This window comes from Penicillium hispanicum (genome assembly GCF_028827665.1).
Source record: "Penicillium hispanicum strain IBT 35686 chromosome Unknown utg000006l_segment0_segment0, whole genome shotgun sequence".
NCBI classification, from domain to species: domain Eukaryota; kingdom Fungi; phylum Ascomycota; class Eurotiomycetes; order Eurotiales; family Aspergillaceae; genus Penicillium; species Penicillium hispanicum.
Window position 1 is genome coordinate 436714 of NW_026623198.1, and position 20927 is coordinate 457640.

The window sequence follows — 20927 nt, forward strand, 5'->3', positions numbered from 1 at the left end:
CGTATGCCTTCTCGCTTCCCTTGCTTCTTTTCGTCAGCGAATATTGGGATATTCGAAGTGGCTGTGTGATCTTGGTCGCGAACCTTGATCATATAATATTGTCTGGCCCAGGTTTCCAAGGTTCCGTGGAAGATGAAAGGCGGACCAAAGGATCATCAATTTTCGATTCACCGATCGTTCCCAACTCCATACGGCGTTATGCGTACCGAGAAACGATGAAAATGGCAATAAAGACCTCGCGCTATTGGGCGATGCTGCCATGCGCCTGGTTTTCGTCAAATGGGGTCTTCATCGAAAGGCATCACGACGTGAGTGATTCCGTCTCATTTACTCCATTTCTTCATCGATTACATCAACCTAATACATATCCTGTTCAATTCTTAGGCCATATAAACGATATAGCTAGTCAAAGGACATCAAATACCTATCTTGCGCAGCGCGGCTTCTCTGCAGATTTGGCAAGTCGTGTCTGGAGAAACCTGTCGCAAGGAGACGTCGTCCATCCCAACCCGATGGCTGACAGCGGCGAAGATCTCAGTACTGCGGCGGGCGTGATGGAGAGACTGGATATTCCTTGGTCCGAATGACTCTCTTTTCTTTCATGGGCAGAGGCATTTCTTTGTCTATTTTAGAATGAAGTTCGGATTACTTGCGTCATGAGGCTTGAAATTGTGGTACCTTGTCTTCGGCTGTACAAGGCTCGTGAGCTGTTAGGTTGCGTTGCAAATTACGCTGCAGTCGCAATCAGCGAAAATATCCTAGGGAGCTAAACTATAGTCAGTGCAGGAAGTTGCAAAGCGTATCGGCTATTTGAGATCATGAACAAAGGTGACGATCAAAAGAAAAACACTAGGTTTCATCTCTTCGAACTTCTTTGAGGGTTAGTGAGGCCAGCCAGATCTGGCAAGTCAAAGCAAGTCAAAAATAGACATTCCATTGTCTTCTGAGAGGCTTCGGATGTACGTCGTCTTGAATCTTTTTTATCAAACTTTCTGTCTTTGCTGCCTTGGATACAAATACTATGGTTGTTTAGTCTCATCTCCAGTGCATTTCCCTATTTCCAATTATTCTATTCTCTTCATCCACAAGTTTCCCCAAAGCTACACCCAGACAGACGGTTTCCAAGATGGCCGACCAGGCTACCGCAGGGCGATACTTACTGCGCAAGAGAAGGCGCATCGACTACAACGAAACATCTATTCAGAGGCACTGGGTCTTCGAACCCGACTATGAGAAAGAGCCATCACCCAAGAAGCGCAGGTATCCAAGAACACCTGTTCCCAGACGTTTCGGTTCATTCCCTCTGCCTTCAAGCATGCCAGCAATCCAGTCGCCAAAGGCGAGGAAGACCCCACAGTCCTTTAGGGCCTTTCGCCAAAGACCACGAAGCAAAGTGCCAAAGGCGAAGATATCCTCTGACCCGCCTGTGGTTATCCCTTCGCCTCCAGCCAGGCGACAACGACATAGAGCAAGACCCTCAAGGGCTCCAAGACCTCCGGTGCATCCGCTGGTGATTGTGTTTCCGAATTCATCTGCTGCTGCCCAGCCTGTGGTGAGACCGCCTGTCACAGTCGAGCGTAGTCAAATCGCTCCGATCAATCTTTCCATCGTGATCAATCCCGTTCCACCTGTGGTCGTTGAGCCGGTCGCGCATGAGTGGCTGGGTTTAGGCGGGGGGACGAAAGGAGATAATGTTCCTGTGGGACCGAGAAAGATTCCAAGGGGCACCTTGATTGGAAGAAATAAGGGAGGGGACGCAAATAAAGATGCAAAAGAGAAAGGAGAGCAAAAAAATGAAGAGGGCCAAGAAGGTGGAGGGCAAGAAGAAGAGGAGGAAGAGGAGGAAGAAGAGGAAGAAGGTGAGGAAGAAGATAAAGAGAGAGGCGACGAAGATAAGGACTCAGGCCTTGGAAGCAGAATGGACCTCGATAGCAACCACTCAGACGAGCTGGAGATAGTGCAGCAGACGCCGGAAATGCAACAGGAGACTCTCGACGTCATGCAAGAGAGCCCGGATAGAACACCACTGTTCTATTCATACAGGCATCGCCAAGCAGAGGATGGAAGTACGCCGGCTGATAGTGAGAAAAGCAAATCCAACAGCGCTTATAGCGGAAGTAGCGCAGGGCAGTCCAGGCAGACGTGAGGAGGAAACAGATTTCCAATGTTCAAGTCGCGCGGTAAGGAGTGATGGTATTGTCATATGGGATCTATCTGCATTCTTGTTGTGGTTGGTTGCGTTCCGCCTGTTATCTTTGACCTTGTATCGGAATATCTTCTTGTATATTCCTTGTGTTGGTGAATGTGATTCAATGGATTTCAATGTCTTAGTTTTGCCTCAAAGGGGGTGTTTCGCACTCATGATTAATTGCAAGCCCATTTGAACCGGGCAAAGGTTGTATTGTCTCAAAACCTCCAAATAAATACTTATGGCGACGATGGATATTATACAGGGCAAAAGAAAACGGAAAATGTGCAGACCTATCAAGGCAGGTAGGAAAAATAGTGTGGGGAAACAACATCACGATCATCGAGACATGATGGCCGACATCCATTTTTGCTCGTCCGTTCTGCATCAATCAGTCAGTACGTGTCACTGCCCAAATCCAGTACAAAAAAGCTTACCGGTCGAAGTGGAGCAGCATTCCCAGTACGGGGATCAGCTGTTTTTGGTAGGTCTTGTCCTTCTGCTCCATGAACTGTAACAGGACGTTCTTCAGGTACATATAGTCAATCGCGGCGCTATTAGCACCAGCGCCAGCAGTCTCACTTCTCCGACCGGATACGCTGCGGTCATTACCTGAAGGAGAGGCGAGTCCCGAAGGAGAGACGACCCCACGCCTAGATCCGGAGTCCATAGATGATCGTGACGACTGGCGGCCAGACTCTAGTCCGCGCAGACGAATGTCTTCGCCGAGGGTTTTGTGAGACCGGCGCAACTTCTCCAGCCGGTTGTTTGTCTCTTCGACGGACCGACGAAGCTCAGCCTTCTCCTTCTCTAGATCGCGAACCTGCTTCTCACTTTCATCAAGTGCTTCGCGAAGACCAGCCATGGCTTGCCGAACCTCGGTGACTTCCTGTGTAGATTGCTCCGAAAGGAGCTCCAGCTCATCACGGCGGCGGCGCCAGTCTTTCTGTGAATGCTCAAGCTCCTCCTTGTCCTGCTCGGCAGTGCGCAGTGCACGCTCTGCCTCACGCACCTTGGCCTTGAGCTCTTCCATCTCACGGGCTCGACGGCGACCCTGTGTGCTGGCCTCGTCCTCGGCCCGGTCTCTCTCCTCGACAGCGACCTCCATCCGCTCCTTGAAGTCTCGGACCTTGGCATCCGCGCGACTCTCAATGTCGTTGAGCAGACGACGCATTGTCTCGCCCTCGCGCGTCCGTTCGCTTAATAGTCGGTGAGCGTCAGCCAGCTCTTCCTCCAGACTGTCACACTTTTCACGCGCCTCCTTCATTTGCATGGCCATTTCAGCTGTCTGGTCACGCATGCTGTTCATAAGACTCTGTGCACTGGCGTGCTGTGCTGTCTTCAATTGGATCTCTTCTCGTAGACCTCCAAGCTCCTTCTCGAGCTGGGACATTTGCTCGTCCATTTCGCGAATCTTTGTTCGGGAGCTCTTGAGCGCATCCTGGGACTTGCTGAGGTCACCCGCAGTTCTCTCCTTGGTGTTAATGGCCTCTTGCTTTTTCATTTCAGCGGTTCGCAGATCCGATTGGGCAACGGTAAGACCCTCTTCGGCCTTGAGACGACTATCTGTCTCCTGGCGAATCTTCTTATTGAGGGTGTTGACTTCGTTGTCGCGCTCCGAAATTCGCATCTTGGCGTTCTTCAGCTCAGCGCGCAGGTCCTCCTGCTTGGCCTCAAGCGTCCTCAATTCAACGTTCTTGTCGGCAAGCGTCTCCTTCAAAGCCTTGAGTTCAGCGGATTCTGCACGCAGGTTGCGCAACTCTGGTTGAACCTTCTGAAGCGTCTCGCGTAGATCCGTCAGATCCTTAAAACGAGTAGCAGCTAGCTGCTGCGCGGCGGAGAGGTCGGTTTCCAAAGTGGCCGTTCGCACCTTCAGGCGCTCAAACTCATCTTTCAGATCGTTGTGCATCTTCTCCGAGTCTGCAGTGCTCGAAGCACTGCTGGTACGAACCTCAATCAGTTCCTTTTCCAACTTGCTGATTGTCTCTTCGAGGGCAGACTTCTCAGCAGTAAGCTCCTTGATCTTGTCCTTAGCTTCGACGTGCTCCTGTCCCACATTGACGAGGTCATCACGCAGAGATTCGATCTCCTCTTTCAGGTCCTCCTCTCCCTTCAGCTTGGCACTGAGACGATCGATGGCAGTTTCTTTCTCAGTCAGTTGTTGTGTGAGAGACTCGATTTTTTGCTTTAGTCCGTCGAATTCTGCAAGACTTGGGCCTGTGGTTGGAGCAGGCTCAGTCGCAGCGGGCTGTTCAGTGGACTTCGGGGTCTCCTCCGCGGCCTTACCTCCCTTCTTCTTTTTCTTGTTCTTCTTCTTATTTCCGCCACCGCCAGAAGTGGCAGCAACAGTAGGAGCAGGCTGAGATTGCTCCTCTTGAATTGAAGACATCGGCTCTGCAACCTTCTCAGCGGGAGACAAGCTCTTCCGGATCTCCTCAAAGTCGGCTGTACGTCCTGCAGAGACGTTGTCCTTGGCGGACTTCCAGGCTGTGATGCCCTTCAGGTTCTCGTCTACGAAGTCGACGATATTCTGGAGTTTGGTTGAGCTCTCGGACTTCTGAGAAACTTCGGCCTTGAGGCCCGACACTGTGGTTTGGGTCTCCTTGAGCTGAGAGCGAAGGTTGTCGACGAGGCCTTGCAAAACACCGAGTTTCTTCTCGCTGGCATCTTTGTCTTTCTTAGCCTCTTCCAACTGTGAGACCAATCCAGTGTCGGGATCCACCTTCTCAGTTTTTTCAGCCTGAGACGCTTGGGTTTGCAGCTTCTCAATCTCGTCACCCTTTTGTTTGAGCTCTGTCTTCAGTTTTTCAACCTCGGCAGTGGTGTTTTCCAGAGAGGATTCCGCCGTGGCAAGCTTCGTCTTAAGCTCATCGACATCGCCCTGCTTAGACGCCTTCAGGCTCTCGACTTCAGCATCAAGTTTATCCTTGGCATCGCGTAAATCCACAAGCTCGCGGGTCGCCGACTCCAGGTTCTGCACCATGCCTTCCGTAGACTCTCGCGTGACTGATAGGTCGCGCTTCAGCTTGTCAACCTCGGTCTTGAGTGTGTCGACCTCTTCTTGCCGTTCCTTCAATTCGCCTTCCAGTCGAGGAACCTCGTTATCGAACGAAAAGAACTCCTCACTTGGCTCCTGGCTTTCATCGGGCGACTTCTTTTCCTTTGAGGATGTCTCTTTTTTCAGACCGGCAACCTCATCCCAGGCATCCTTGGCGGACTTCTGTGCCTCTTCCAGTTTCTTTTTATGATCATCTCGGTCGGTTGTAACTCGCTTTAGTTCCTCGACAACCATGTCGCTCTTGAGAGACATCTGGTTCAGGTACTCGGTCAGCGCCTTCGGTTCGCCGATAGAGGTGAGCGGGGTGTTCTCGCGCAGGGCAGCCTCAAAGGGTTCGATGGAGAGGACGCGCGAATGCGCAGTGCGATACGCCTTGAGGAGTTCTGCAGGGTTATCACAGTATTAGCCATTGCCGTTGTTCTTTCAGATATGTCCCAGTCCAGCCAGCAGAATGCATACCATGGTATCGTGATTCAAGCTTATCGAGTCTCCGCAGCTTCGCTTTGACGTCTGCCGGTAGCTCGGATGGAGTAGGTGTATTTGCCTCGGTGTCTGCAGGTTTGGCTGGTTCTTTTTCTTTCCCCACAGCATCGGAGGCTGTCTTGGCCTCAGCGTCCTCCGAACGATCGCCTTCGACCCGAATCGTCGCTTCGGAGGCGTTCTCGGGCGTCTCTACCTGAGGCGTGCCGGAGCGACTTGAAGTGTCATCATCGCCGATGGTGAATTCGGCCTCGAATTCCTTGGGATCGGGGCCGCGGACAGGAGTGCCGGTGTTGCGCCGTGGGCGGTTTCGTCGACCGGGGGAGAGGTTACGAGAGGGCGGCCGGCGAGCGGAATTGGACCGGGTGATATTGTCCTGGGCAGACTTTTGGCGGGCCTGTTCCTCTGCAATCCGAGAGTCGATGGCGTCGCGGAGGCGCTGGAAGAAAGGAGTCTCGTCAGTACACGACGGCGGCGAACGGAGACCCCCAAAGCCGGGGTGAGATGTAAACGGCTGCAAAGCGTACCTGAAACATCACCGCGGCAGGTCTATGGACCAGGACCACCAAATCAATGAAAGCAAGAACAAAGAGGGCGCCGTGGATGAAGAAGGAGAGGAGGTGGTGAGGGAGCGGCGTGAGGGCGAGCATGAAGCATGGAACGTGGAGAGTCGGCGCCGCCAGCCAAGGCCGCGCGGAGCTCGGGCCAGACTGAGCGAGGAATAAACGAGAACGAGAGCCGGACCTGATAAGATCTACTTCGTACGTTGGAGAGGCTCTTTTGATGTGGGCTAATTTCTTCAATGAGCTAGTGTCTATCAAATATAAGAAAAGAAAGTCATGCTCGTCCTGTCCCATCATATCGATCTATATGTGATGTGGCCTCAGAAGTACATGTACATATGTATATCTCGCTTTGAACCGGCCACCCCCTGGTGATAGAATCGCATTTCTGACTGACGGCCTCGGGGTAACTATCAGATCCATCATGGTCAACGAAACAAGTAAATAGCTCCTCGCGCATCCAGTCGGTAATCCCCCGGCATCCCTAGCGCGGGGAACAGCGGCAGCCAAAGAACCCCGGTTGCGTCCGGCTGGTCCAGCAACTGAACTCTGTCCAGCCTCCAAGATCCTGCGTCGCTCGCACGTTGCCCACTGCCCGACTCACATAGGCGATGCTGAGCGCATCCGTTCGGTGATCGATCTGCACTACCACCGCCTGCCTCGGTCGGGAGGAATACAGCATTGACAGGCGCCCGTGCTCCCTCCCTCTACTCTTCCCCTCCACTCTTCTCCATCCACTGGTGACAAGGCCCGCACGTTTTCCGATGCGACGCTTGTTCTGGCCCCGTCGCCTTTGAGTTAGCGGGCTGTTCACCCAGCGGAGCCTCGGGCGTTGGTTTGGGCTGTTCCGCACACCGGAACCGAGCGTGGGAATCCACCATGGCCAACGGGTACAACGGGCTGGCCCCGTCGCTCGGCCTCAGTCTAACGGCGACAACCTCACCCTCCGTGCTGGCGACAAGTCGCGCTGTATCCGCCATCTCGTCCCACCCACCCCCGCCTCTGCTTCCACCAGCTCCTTCCACCATGGCGGGGTGGATCGGCTGGGTCTTGACCTTCATCTTCCAGGTCATCCCACGCGCGCTGTACTGGGTCATCACCTTCTCGACCATTACGCTGCCCACATGGCTGTTCACGCTGTTCTCCATGAGTCTGACGTTCACCATGAATTTCACAACCCTGTACGTTTGTCCCGCCTGTATTGGGGCTTTTCTAGTCGCGGGTAGCTAACCAATGCCCTCCTCGAATAGCATGTTGATCGTCCTCGCTCTGGTCTCGACCGTCAGCTGGTTCATTCGGTACCGGTTCTTGAACATGTATAGCCGTTTGCCCCCGGAGCCCCAACGCAAAGAAGCTCAGATCGACCTCTTCCCAGACATCCAAGAAGGCGATTCCAAACCGGGCCTGGCCAACTACCTTGATGAGTTTCTCAGCGCCATTAAGGTGTTTGGCTACTTGGAGCGGCCGGTCTTCCACGAGTTGACGCGGACTATGCAGACCAGAAAGCTCATTGCCGGGGAGACACTCATGCTGGAGGAAGAGAAAGGATTTTGTCTGGTAGTCGACGGGTTGGTTCAGATCTTCGTCAAGTCAACACGCGATAGCAAGCGGGGCTCGAAGGAGAATGTGCCTATGGATGATGGCGCATCAGATGAGGAAGAACATCATTTGAACGGCCAGCAGGGCTACCAGCTTCTGACCGAGGTCAAGAACGGTGCATCCATGTCGTCCCTCTTTTCCATACTGCAGCTCTTCACTGAAGACATCCAACTGCGCAATGCGCGGAGCTCGAGCTCCAGCATGTCCAGCGTGGATCCCGCTCACCTACATCCGCACGCTCACGCCCCCGATTCTCTTCCAGTCAGCCCTAGTGTGGGCATGCTGGACAGCCCTCAGTCCACTGTGCGAGACCCTGCCGAGTCCACTACTCCTGCCATGAATGGGCATCATGATCCATTGCCTGCCGTCCCGCCGTTGCACCTTGGGGAGAGCCATACTACGCCCCATCGTGCAGCACATCCTGAACTCAACCAATCATCCACAAAGCCATCTCAAAAATCAGTCCATCCTGATATTGTCGCCCGGGCTACTGTCGATACGACCATTGCTATCATCCCAGCTAGCGCATTCCGTCGCTTGACCCGAGTCTACCCTCGGGCGACCGCACATATTGTACAGGTCATTCTCACACGCCTTCAGCGTGTGACATTTGCCACGGCCCATTCGTACCTTGGCTTGACAACCGACGTTTTGGGCATTGAAAGGCAGGTGTCCAAGTTCACGGCGTGGGATCTGCCAAATGACCTCCGTGGGAGCGCACTTGACCGTCTCAAGGACAAATTCATGAGAGAGAGAGATCGCCTCGGACCTGAGGAAGTTGGCAAGGGTATCGCACTTCACAATCCATTTGTGGGACGGAGACGACGTTCAAGTAGCTCCCTTAGGAAGGAAGCTGTTCTGCAAGCTCGAATGAGTGCTGAACGCCGACCCACCCCTCTTACCCACCGGCGACAGCCAACTTTTGTCAACGACCGTGATACGAATGGAGTTAGCCCCGGAGATCTGCTCTCGACCATTCAACTATCCCGATTTGGACCGCGTTATGACCACTTAGGCCCTCGGATACAAAGCCCTCTGACCGAGCGGGAGCGACCTGTCTTTTTGCCAGCTGTCGCCATTGATGGCCATCCCACCTCACCTTTCCAGCGGAATGACTCGATCGATGAAGACAGTTTGTTCCGGGAGTCGATTTTGGACTGCATGATGAAGGGAATCGGTCTGACTGAGAGCACACGTGATGTTTTGCGAAAGAGTAGTCACACTTCGGGTGATGTTTCGCCCAAGCTGCTTTCCTATGATTCGCGGCGACAAAAAGCTGTTTTCTCCAATGCCTTTGGTTTCATCGACCCATATGAGGCATCGGGTGATGGCGAAAGCGAGTCTATGATGTCCATGTCTGTGACAAGTGCCGGCGGAACTTCCCCTGTCATTAACCTTCGCGAGGAGCTGCGCCATGACATTGAAGTGGTCTACTTCCCACAAGGCTCAGTTCTTGTAGAGCAAGGAGAACGTCATCCGGGTCTCTACTATGTCATTGATGGGTTCTTGGATGTGGGCATTCCCATCAATGAGGGCGGCGAAGATCTGGTTGGGTCCTCACGTCCCTCAGGCTCACAGGCTCAGGAAGAGCTATTCCCAAAGCTGGGACGGACCGCAACTGGGTCTTCTCGTCCCTCGGGGACTACAGGTACCAGTGATTCGCGGCGCAAGGCCCAGTCACGCAAATCCCTTTATTTGATCAAACCTGGCGCTATGCAAGGTTACGTTGGCGCTCTTGCATCCTATCGCTCATACACTGACGTCGTTGCCAAAACCGATGTCTACGTTGGATTCCTTCCACGGGCATCTCTTGAGCGTATTGCGGACCGGTATCCCATCGCTCTGCTGACGCTGGCAAAGCGACTGACAAGTCTTCTCCCGCGCCTGCTTCTGCACATCGACTTTGCCCTCGAGTGGGTGCAGGTAAACGCAGGTCAAGTAATTTATCACCAAGGAGACGAGAGTGATGCCATTTATCTTGTGCTCAATGGCCGTTTGAGATCTGTCCTCGAGGGCCCCAACGGCAAAATGACTGTCATTGGTGAGTATGGCCAAGGTGAGAGCGTAGGTGAACTCGAAGTCATGACCGAATCTACTCGGCCGGCAACGTTGCATGCCATTCGGGAGACTGAGCTGGCCAAGTTTCCTCGCTCGCTGTTCAACAGTCTAGCGCAGGAGCACCCGGGGATCACAATTCAGGTTTCTAAATTGATTGCTCAGCGCATGCGCGACCTGGTTGAACACCCCCTGACAGAGAAAGGAATTGAACAAGGACACGTTGGAGGTGTTCAGACCGCGACGTCCACTGTCAATCTTCGTACAGTCGCCATTCTACCTGTCACAGCTGGCGTCCCCGTGGTCGAGTTTGGACATCGGTTGCTTCATGCGCTGCATCAAATTGGTGTGACCCGAGGTGTGACCTCACTTAACCAGGCTGCCATTTTGAACCATCTGGGTCGGCATGCGTTTAGCAAGATGGGCAAGCTGAAACTGTCGCAATACCTGGCTGATCTCGAGGAGAAGTACGGATTAGTACTGTATATTGCTGACACTAACGTCAACGCACCCTGGACCCAAACTTGTATCTCACAGGCAGACTCTATCTTGCTAGTGGGCCTCGCCGAGGCTTCTCCCCGGATTGGAGAATACGAGCGGTTCTTGCTTGGTATGAAGACCACCGCGCGCAAGGAGCTGGTCCTTTTGCATTCGGACAGATATTGCTCTCCCGGTTTGACTCGGCAATGGCTCAAGAATCGCGTATGGATCAACGGTGGCCATCATCACATCCAGATGGCGTTTCGCCTGACCGCCGAGCCTTCGCACCCGCAAACCAAAAAGTTCGGAACCGTGCTCAAGCAGCGTGTCCAGATCCTACAAGCGGAGATCCAGAAGTACACCTCACGGCGGATTCAACAGACCCCCCTTTACTCCCCGCAGATACCTTTCAAAGGGGATTTCCATCGTCTTGCCCGACGCCTGTGTGGGAGATCGGTCGGCCTTGTGCTCGGTGGCGGAGGGGCTCGAGGCATTTCCCAAGTTGGCGTGATTAAGGCACTCGAAGAGGCCGGCATTCCGATCGACATTATTGGCGGTACCTCTATTGGTTCTTTCATCGGTGCCTTGTATGCGCGCGATGCGGATGTCGTGCCTATGTATGGCCGTGCCAAGAAGTTCTCTGGTCGCATGGGTAGCATGTGGCGATTCGCACTGGACCTCACCTATCCGACTGTCTCGTATACGACGGGCCACGAGTTCAACCGCGGCATCTTCAAGACCTTTGGTGACAGCCAGATCGAAGACTTCTGGCTCGAGTTTTACTGCAACACCACCAATATCAGCCGTTCCCGTGCAGAATACCACTCTTCAGGCTATGTCTGGCGGTACGTGCGCGCCTCAATGTCCCTCGCGGGTCTGATTCCTCCGATCTGCGACGAAGGTAGTATGCTGCTGGACGGTGGTTACATCGACAACCTGACCGTGGCACATATGAAGAGCCTCGGCGCACACGTTATCTTCGCTGTAGATGTGGGCTCTATCGACGACAACACCCCGCAGGGCTATGGCGACTCGCTCTCCGGCTTCTGGTCTGTTCTCAACCGCTGGAACCCGTTCTCCTCGTGCCCGAACCCACCTACACTTTCTGAGATCCAAGCACGTCTGGCCTACGTTTCCTCCATCGAGAACCTCGAGCGAGCCAAAACAACTTCCGGCTGTCTGTATATGCGTCCCCCCATCGATCCCTACGGCACACTGGACTTTGGCAAATTCGACGAAATCTACCAAGTCGGATACGCTTATGGAAAAGAGTTCCTCGGCCGATTGAAGAACGAGGGCTCCCTCCCTATCCCCGAAGAAACGGAAGAAAAGCGCAAGTTGCAGCGCACCATGGCTCCCCGCCGAGCCAGTATATAATACGGTTTTTTTTTGACCATTGGTGTTCTGGATACGTGCTAAACACGGATATACACATTGCTTTGGGGCGTTTTGGCTCTCGGCTTGCTTTATTATGTAGATTCATTGTTTGCATTCGTGTCTAGCACTGCATTCCTGCGTCTTCTACATTCGTCGCCGAGACTCCGGTCTCCTTCTCGGATTCGAACGGTCCAATGCCTGCGTCCTCGCGCTCGGCAATATTCAACCGCGGCTGCTCTTCAAAGAGTAAATCGATTTCCTCTAGTGTCTTCAGTTTAGTCTCCGGGAAGAAGAAATAGATGACTGGAAGCGAAATGCAGAGATCTAAAGGTGTCAGTATCAATACCAAAACCAAACACGAGAAAAAAAGAGGAACGCACTCCACGCCACAAACACAAAGTAAAACCTCCACTGGAGCTTGCCCAGGGCAATTGGCGAGACTTGATTCCACAACGTACTGAACGCCCAGTTCCCAATCCCAACCGCGAATGCGTTGCCCGTGCCGCGAATTTGCATTGGCATGACCTCCGCCATGTAGACTCTAGCACAACCGGTCAGCCTCGCTCTGCCAGCACCAGAACACCCCGAGGCTGGTCTTCGCCCTGAAGTATAGAAAGCATAGTAAAATCAAGCTTACCAGCTGCACGGGCCAAACGAGAGCGAGAAAACTACCGACACGGCGAACAGGAAAAAGACCCCGCCGATGCTGTAGCCGATACGCGCGCCGTCGGGGTTCTGCGAATTTAGGGCTGCTTCACAGATGAGCGCCAGCGAAATAGCCACTGCACCGAAAAGCAGCGGTCGACGGCGCCCGACGCGGTCGAGGACGAAGACTACGAAGATGAGATTGCTGAGCGGGCCGACGCAGTTATAGATTCCCGCCACCAGTGTATTCCAGCGCCCGGTAATGCCGAGCGAATTGTACATGATGGTCTGGTAGTAGCCGATCACGTTGACCCCGGTCATCTGGGTGAAGGGGCTTGCACGGCGAGTCCGAGGCTGGGAAACTGTTAAAGAATCAAATCTGAAATTTCATAATACATATAATGACTCTACATCTAATCATCTAGCTATATTTATTGTTACTGGTATATTATTTAATCCTACTTCAAAAAAAGCTATTATAGCTAATAATGTTGTAGTTATTACTGAAGCACATGTTTTTATATGTGCTCCGCTCACTCCTACTTTTCTACCAAAAAAACCAGATACTATTGAACCTAATAAAGGTAAAATTATCAATGTTAAATACATTATTTATATTGTATTGATATACTTCCTCTTAATCTATAATATGCTACTAAAATACCTAAACCTATCGCAGATTGCGTTGCCGGTCAGCACACGATCGGTGATCAGAGGGAGGTGTGGGCTTGGGTGTACAGCATCCGATTGCGCCATTCTGGAACTGTGAACATGGGCATCCAGCCCGGCGCTGCGACGGCCTTCTCCGACTCGATGGTCCTGCGGATCTCGTTGTATTCCGTCCCGATCCACTCCTCGTTGGACCCGTCGAAGTGCAGTTTGCGGAGCTCCCGCATCGCCTCTGCGTATCTGCCCTTCTCGATCAGGTACCGCGGGGACTCGGGGAGAAAGAACATGCCGATGCCGAGGATCGACGCTGGTATAAATTGGAAGGCCAGTGGAAAGCGCCATTGAAATTGGCTTGTGTCTGGTGCGTGGAGGGATCCGTACCCGATCCATCTATTTGCCATATCGGGGGTTAGCCATCCAGTCCAGCCCAGTCCTGAGGCAGACAGTGTTGAACATTCATACGTGCTGACAATGAATCCAATCCCGATCATCTGCTGCGCCAACCCAACAATCAAGCCTCGGGAGCGCGGATGAGCCAACTCCGCCTGGTAGACCGGCACAGACATGGACATGAGGCCGACGGCCCAGCCGGCCAGAATACGACCGACCAAGATCATTGATAGATTCTGTGCGGCTGCTTGCAACGTTGCGCCGAAGAGACAAATCAACGCGCCCATCTGGATGGTGAACTTGCGGCCGAAACGGTCCATGGTCAATCCGCCCTGCAGAGAACCGACCATGGCTGTCGACACATTGACATCGATACATCAACAATGGCTCTATATCTGCCTTGCAACCATCCAAGACAAAAGACCGAGTCGATGGGCTTACCTCCACCAGAGAACGTGCTGTTGATCGCCCCAATGATTGCGGACGTCTGTGTCGTATTGAAATACTTCAAGAAATTGGGCGAGTCGATCACATCCGTCATGACGCCGCTATCATAGCCGAACAGAAAAGACCCCGTCGCCGCCAGCACGGCCACGAATATAGTGTAGAAACGGCCCATTGGGAGGAAGGAGGGTGAGCGACGGAGGATGTCAATCCGTAGTCCACGAATAGCCCAGGCCAAGCTATACACCGTCTACATGCCGTCGTGGGTCTCGCTGGAAAAGCCCCGCGGAGCACATTACCGGCCTTTTTGATCCTCCCCCGGTCCGAAGCGGGGTGAGAATGCCATTCATCCAATCCCAATGCGATCTCCCAGCGAAATCCGGGGGCGTCTTGACCGGGGGCCTATTAGGGCGGGCGATCCAAGGGGTGCCGAGGCCTCATCCGCGCCCCGGTGTGCAGACCGCAGCACTCGCGGGCATTGAGTGCGTTGCCTCGATGTGTTTTCTTGTGTGGGTTGGCTATTGGCTGCGGGAGATCGGCTGTAGTGACCTGGTTGACCCGAATATACCCAGGGAGGTTATAGTCGCCTGCTAGGTGAGAAAGATGTCCGGCGTAATCTGGAAAGCTGTTCCAAGGCGCGGCAACAAGGCTCTACGAGCTTAGATTGCCATATATATATATATATCTAAGTACAGTCACCACTACATTTATAAGCCTAAATATACACCACCATCGATGGATATTGGAAACATTATTTTGAGACCGCACTGAGATATTTGGCATCCTACTGCCTCTCTCTTAGGGCTATTTTGATTTCATCCACAGCAGACGTCAGATTTCAACACGGGTCGATCGGTATCGTCTCGTTACAGGTCACGTGCAGACATGACCTGGTCACGTGAAGACGTGTCAGCGCGCGTTCGGAGCTTTTCTCAGCTTTGGATCGTCGACTCGAGCATTCCTCGATCCAAGCCATGGGGGCTTCCATCCAGGACCCAGACCTTCAATCCTAGATACCGGTGCCCTGCTGGGCCTGACCGCTACATTCCTGCGATCTCAGTCATTCTCCGGTGACGTGGGACACGCGAGGGCCCCATCCACCATACCACGTCGTTGCAGGTGGGGAATCCCGAATTACCTCCGAACCAACGCGTCCATGGTGAGCGGTAGAGATCTATACAGTCATAAACACAGGAATCAGATAGAATTAACGAGCAGCCATTATCAGTACAAGGTGCAATCTATAGGCGCCGCGACGTAGACACGAGCAAAGCCGCGCGCAGGCGCAGGCTGCTAGCGCGGGCCACACGTTCTTGCGGTCCTCCGCGTCGACATCGGCGCGACGCGATTCCACTCCCGGCGTTGCATACTCGCTTCTGCACCAGCCTCACTCCCATTTTCTTGTTCCTATGCGTGTGTGGTCTTGGACTCCCCGATCTCTCACCCTCCTCCTCTCCGACCCTCTCCCTCTTTCCCTCTCCTCCATCTATGCTCTGCTAGACCATGTCCGACCTGGAGTCTTCGGTGGCAGCGGCCTCGTCCTCGCCGTCTCTCCCGGCCGCCGACTCCAATGCCCTCAATTATGCTTTCCTGGTGCACTCCCAAAAGACCCTCACCCAGAATCTCCCGCCTCGCGTCGACAATAAGCTGCTTGCTCGTCAAAAACGACGTCGGACCAGGTATGTGAGACGGTGATCGTGACAACAGCCAAAGCCCTAAACCACGCGTCTTTCTAACCACCGAGACCTCCCCAACACAGTCCGGAGGACCACGCCATCCTCGAGGCCGAATACCAGACAAACCCGAAACCGGACAAGGTCGCTCGCGCGAATATCGTGAGCCGCGTCTCGCTGGGCGAGAAAGAAGTGCAGGTACGCGATGCCAAGACTCCACATCCACAGCGCTCAAAATCCTCCCACTCCTCCCCTCCCCCCCCCGTGGACCGCGCCGCTGATTCTTGCAGATCTGGTTCCAGAATCGCCGCCAGAACGACCGACGGAAATCGAAGCCGCTACAGCCCCACGAGCTTCTTGCGCCCCGGTCCAGTATGTCCGATTCGTCGGGTCATCCTACCAGCGATGATAACGCGTTCGCCGAGCCCGGGTCTTCGAGTGGGGCGGAGCAGGTCGACGTCCAGGACCGACCGGAGGATTCCAGGCCGAGATCGTGGGGTGGTGAGCTATTGCAGTTGTCTAACGAGTCGGATCCGGTGACGGGCGAGAAGGACGAGCTGGAGCCGCCGCCGCAGAGTACGCAGACGAGTGTGGCGACCGAGGATCTAGAGGACACCCCGCCCACCACGCAGGAGGAGTTCCACGGTGCGGGAGCCTCGCAGGATGTGGAGGAGATACCAGCAGAGTCTCTGCTGCAGGCACCGAAGCGAAAACGGTCGGTGTCGGATCTGAGGGATGAGGGGCAAGTTGGTCAACACGTGGTGGAGGGCCAGACCACGCCGGTCAAGTCTCCCCCATCCCTGCGGCTATCGTTGTCGTTTGATGGCGAGGCCATGGTGCGAAAGCAAGACGAAATGACCCCGTCGCCGCCCAAGGGCCGGAACGCCTTGCGTATCGCCATGTCGTCGGATGGGAAAGCGGTCATCCGAGCCGAGAACGAGCCCTCACCGTCGAAGAACCGCGTCGCCATGTTCTCGGTTCGCCGCACAAAACTCTCCGGCCTGCGTCGGAGTAGCAGTGCCATCTTCCCAGCCACGCCGCGAGTAGGCATGAGTGAGAAGGACAGGGTGTTTGGTCGTTCGTGCGACTCTCGCAACTGGGAGTCCTTCGACACGGACGCACGAAGTGCCCTGTCCACTCCGACCAGCTCCCAAACCGCACCAAATGCTTCTCCGGGCCTGTTCCAGTCCCGCAGCCAGCGCTCCCTCACTCGCAGTGCCTCGCAAAGGCATAGTCTCCTCGCTGTTCACGCCGACTCGGCGTGCACACCCATCTCCCAATCCATGGGAGAAAAGAGGCGGAAACTCTCCCGTGCTGTCTCCTCTCTCGGCAGGTTAGAAACAGACCGCAACAGGCAGTCTACCTACCCAGCCAAACTGTCTAAGTCGATGTCCAAGTCCAATAAGCCAGATCTGGAACTGGACCCCGGCGACTCCGACAAGGAGAACTGGGTGCCGGGCACTCGGTCACCGCAGGTTCGTCGTCGCACAACCTCGCACGCATCACGTCCTCCCCTCCGCGAAGCCAACCGGAACCGCGGACTCGGATTGCTCTCCAGTGGGAAACCTAGGCCATTCGCAGCGGGCTCTCAGGGCAAAGCCCCGCCGGAATTGAGTGCAGAAGTATCTGCATTCATGGCGGGTGGCTCCGGTGGCAGCCAAGAAGACGACCTGGACTGCGTCCAGGGTCTCCTGTCGTTGAGTCAAGGGGCGTGGAGGTAAGAAACGAACCTCGCAGTCCCGACGGGGCGACGTGTCCTGTGTGGATGTTATTCCCCCTTCTTAGCCTCTCTTTTCCTTTGTCCTTTCTTTTTGTGTCTCCGATTTTCCTTTCGTTGTCTCCATGATTCGCGATGTGTGCTTGCAAGCGGTTCTTCGCCACATCTGTCACGTGAACTCCATGATCCCTTGATTCCAAGGTTTGGTCTGGTCCTGTTGCGACTTTCTTTGTATCTTCTGCCCTGTTGAGCTAGGGAGGCCTGCAATGTTCAGGCTGTGGATATAGTGTTTGGCATGGCCTTGGGCCATCGCTCCTGGTGGCGAGGACCAGACCGTGGGAATGGCTCCCGGTATAGATCAACTAATCCTGGAATGAAACCAAGTAACGACATTGATTGCCAGTATTCTCCGTAGACTGATTCAGGTAGCGCAGATCATTTGAGCGAGATTCACAATCTATTATTCTGGAAGTCCATTGAACCGAATCCCAGCTTGAGACTCCGTGATGCCAGTCCTGCAAATCTTGACAACAGCCCTAGCTAATGTACCAATGTCTATGTCTATAAATGTACTCAGTCAACCCATCTATCCCGTCGTGAACTACCCTCTCCGAATCCACAACAGCCCCCAATCCCCCAATCCCCCAAACCACTCCACGCACCCACCAGGAAGAAAAGAACCATCCTTACTTCCCCGAAGGCAACGAATCATCCCGCCCACCACCAACCCCAACCCCCGCCAGTGCGCGCCTCTCACAAATCCGCGCCGCGACCCTCTCCCCACTCCAATACGCGCCCGTCGTTGTGCCCAGCGCCACAAACGGTGCCGTATGCTCGCCCGCAAACCACAGCCCGCGCCGCGGACCCGCGCCCGCGCCCTCGCGCAGTGCCTCGATATCCCGATCGCCGCGCGCCAGGCCGACCTGGAAATTGCAGTAGGAGCCGTGGCCGGCGTACGGGTCCGCCTGCCAGCGCGTGGCGAGCAGCGCGGTAGGCGTGCAGTGCGGCGACGAGGCGTCGTAGCCCGGGAGGCGGGCGTAGAAGGGCTGGAGGAAGTCGGTGAGGATGGAGGCGTATTCTGGGGCGGAAGGGGGGAGGTCTGCGAGTTGGGTTACGAGGTGGGTGCCGCAGGCACCGTAGGTGTAGAAGAGGAGGGTTGGGTGGGCGCATGGAGCGGGGAGGTTGGAGAGGGAGAGGCACTCCTGGTTCCATTCGAGGCCTGGGTGGTCTGTGTAGGAGGGTTGGAGGAACTGGACGAAGACGGGGTTTGTGGCGGGTGGTTGGGGAGAGGGTGTGTCTATGGAGGATGCGGTTGGGTTGTTGGCTGTGTGCCAGAAAGCCTGGGGAAAGGTCACGTAGACTTTTTCCAGGCGGCCGTAGGAGATGTTGTTGATGGCTTCGAGGAGTCGGGGTGGAAGCGCGGGCGTGAAGGCTTGCGTGTTGCGTTTGAGCCAGCCCAGTGGGCAGGTTACAACCACGTCGTCGAGTTGGTAGCGTTCGCCTGATGCGGTCTGGACGGTGACTTGGTGCTGGCCGACGGCGGATGTGCTGTCGCGGGGTGGAGCGTCGATGCTGACGACTGGCTGGTTCAATCGGACGTCGGCGTGTGTCTGCGCCGCCTTGGCCACGTACTCCAGGATGCGCTTATAGGTTGATGCCACGACGAAGTTGCCTATGCGGATCAATCAGTCAAGCTGCAAATACGGTGACGCAGCGACAAATGGTGGTTGTTGGAAGGAAACGGCGACCAGACATACTTCCATCGACGCATTCTTCCAAACGGAAGAACTTGAGGCTCTGCCTTTCAATAGAGTCTCCGACATAAGCACCCCAGAGTTTACACCCATCCAGAACCAGTTGTTTCTCTTGGGATGAGAGTTGCGTCTGCTCGACCTTCTCCTCGAAGAAGTTGTACAGGCTTCGCTCTGGTGGAATGGTCTCTGCGTGGGTGTTACTGTACTCGAATGCCTCGCTTATAGTGGACCACACGAATTCCGAGACCCGCGTTGCAACATCTTCAGTAAGTGGCAATCCCTCACGGGAAAACGCGAGCATGCCACCCTGTGGATCGTAGGTGATGGTCTTGGTCGCCTCGGCAATGGTCATAATCGGGTTTTCACCAGAGCCATGAATCCAATTTGGGCCGCTAGGCAGTTGATAAGCATTTGAACTCGAGAAAACACGGCCGTGACATAAAAGGCACGTACAGATCGACCAAATGACCTTCAAAATCCTCTTGATGAACCTACTCCAAAGTCAGAGAATGAGACTTGGTCATTTGCACTTGCCCAGCAAGCCGCAGAATATTAAAGAGCTCACTCTTCCGCCAATTCGGTCCCTGGCCTCCAAGATAGTCACTCGCGCCCCGTTCTGGATGAGGATATCAGCACAGCGCAGGCCCGAAAGGCCCGCGCCGATGATGCCGACATGGGGCTTGTTGCTCATGGCGGGGGAATGAAGAGAGCGAGACGGGTTCTGGAGTAAGAGAGAGACCTGGCAAACGTATCGGATGGCCGCTTTGTGCATGGAACTTTGGGTTGAGGTTTTCATTAAGTTCCCGCGGTCGAGGTGGTTGATAGAAGGCGGAGCGCCCAAGACGCGAATGATTGGCTCTGGTTCGATCTATGGCCGCACTTGGCTGCGGCCCTTATCGGTGACAGCGGCCAGGATTCTGCATTCCATGTAGACCCATATACACACTTTCGGTACGGTCGTGGCTGTATATGTATCATTTGCTGGTACTGAAGAGTCTTCCATGAAGCGATGCTGGGAGAATAACCCGGTGGGAACGGCCCAATGGCCTGTCAATTTAGCAGAACCTGGTGGGTGTCAACAAATCTTCGGACATGACTATTAAAAACTCTGGCATAACTTGAAAATTGCTCTTTTATCAGTACCACGTGCAAATGCTACATGTTGTCCCAGACAGAATGAGAATCCGGTCGACTACCGACTGCGGTTCACGCTAAAGTAAGGCGGCTTCTAAATAAACGCCCGCTCTGGCTGGCTAGATACCAATCTTACCATAATTGATATAGAGGGTTAGGTGCGACGCAGCATATATTCTTCTCAATTAGAATATTGATGGTGGCTGCCTGAGGCTTGCAGACTGTTGCCTCAGCCATGTAGATAGCTCTCTCTTCCTCTCTTAGACAAATGGACGTTCTTCCACCTACTCCGCGCGCTCCATATTCTTCATCAAATATTGTTATACATTCTACTGCTTTCGAAGAGATATTAAAGATGCTCCAAGGTTGTGCTATATTTGGTGAGTCAAACAGCGTACAATACAATTAGAATACCCATGAGTGGACATGCATCGCCATATGTGTAGCTACAGTTCTCCCTATAATTGTAGCCACATGGGTAGCTAAACGTGCTGTGGATTGATAAAGTGCCCTTGAAATTTATCTAGACTACAGGGCTACTTATATTTTAACCAATCTCTTTTTTCTATTTTTTTCTTTATTAATTATATTTTCTATCATCAACTTCTTTTTTTTTTTTTTTTTCTGTTATAACCGGCGCTGCGAGACGGTCCGATGAGATGATAAAGGGATCAGAGTGAAGAAACCAGTGACTCGATTCT

General features: G+C 54.0%; 7 protein-coding genes across 7 annotated transcripts; 3 read left to right on the plus strand and 4 right to left on the minus strand.

Annotated features, from left to right (window-relative positions):
* Positions 1–1126: 1126 nt before the first annotated feature.
* N7459_006524 (uncharacterized protein) lies at positions 1127–2146 on the plus strand (the record flags this gene model as incomplete). The annotated part of the gene is made up of 1 exon (XM_056945692.1): positions 1127–2146. The coding sequence occupies one exon, from the start codon at positions 1127–1129 to the stop codon at positions 2144–2146; it is 1020 nt and encodes a 339-aa protein (XP_056797691.1).
* A 381-nt stretch (positions 2147–2527) lies between these two features.
* Positions 2528–6376, minus strand: N7459_006525 (putative vesicle-mediated transport protein (Imh1); the record flags this gene model as incomplete). Its single annotated transcript, XM_056945693.1, has 4 exons — positions 2528–2570; positions 2626–5629; positions 5706–6165; positions 6254–6376. 4 exons carry the CDS (start codon positions 6374–6376, stop codon positions 2528–2530), a joined length of 3630 nt encoding a protein of 1209 aa, XP_056797692.1.
* A 792-nt stretch (positions 6377–7168) lies between these two features.
* nte1 (lysophospholipase) lies at positions 7169–11800 on the plus strand (the record flags this gene model as incomplete). Its single annotated transcript, XM_056945694.1, has 2 exons — positions 7169–7470; positions 7540–11800. 2 exons carry the CDS (start codon positions 7169–7171, stop codon positions 11798–11800), a joined length of 4563 nt encoding a protein of 1520 aa, XP_056797693.1.
* A 121-nt stretch (positions 11801–11921) lies between these two features.
* N7459_006527 (uncharacterized protein) lies at positions 11922–12334 on the minus strand (the record flags this gene model as incomplete). The annotated part of the gene is made up of 2 exons (XM_056945695.1): positions 11922–12124; positions 12181–12334. The coding sequence occupies 2 exons, from the start codon at positions 12332–12334 to the stop codon at positions 11922–11924; spliced, it is 357 nt and encodes a 118-aa protein (XP_056797694.1).
* A 7-nt stretch (positions 12335–12341) lies between these two features.
* On the minus strand, positions 12342–14123 carry N7459_006528 (uncharacterized protein; the record flags this gene model as incomplete). The annotated part of the gene is made up of 5 exons (XM_056945696.1): positions 12342–12402; positions 12438–12799; positions 13210–13504; positions 13577–13856; positions 13946–14123. The coding sequence occupies 5 exons, from the start codon at positions 14121–14123 to the stop codon at positions 12342–12344; spliced, it is 1176 nt and encodes a 391-aa protein (XP_056797695.1).
* A 1328-nt stretch (positions 14124–15451) lies between these two features.
* On the plus strand, positions 15452–17342 carry N7459_006529 (homeobox domain-containing protein; the record flags this gene model as incomplete). The annotated part of the gene is made up of 3 exons (XM_056945697.1): positions 15452–15627; positions 15708–15819; positions 15912–17342. The coding sequence occupies 3 exons, from the start codon at positions 15452–15454 to the stop codon at positions 17340–17342; spliced, it is 1719 nt and encodes a 572-aa protein (XP_056797696.1).
* A 682-nt stretch (positions 17343–18024) lies between these two features.
* On the minus strand, positions 18025–19783 carry N7459_006530 (flavin monoamine oxidase family protein; the record flags this gene model as incomplete). Its single annotated transcript, XM_056945698.1, has 4 exons — positions 18025–19010; positions 19096–19484; positions 19546–19583; positions 19658–19783. 4 exons carry the CDS (start codon positions 19781–19783, stop codon positions 18025–18027), a joined length of 1539 nt encoding a protein of 512 aa, XP_056797697.1.
* Positions 19784–20927: the final 1144 nt, after the last annotated feature.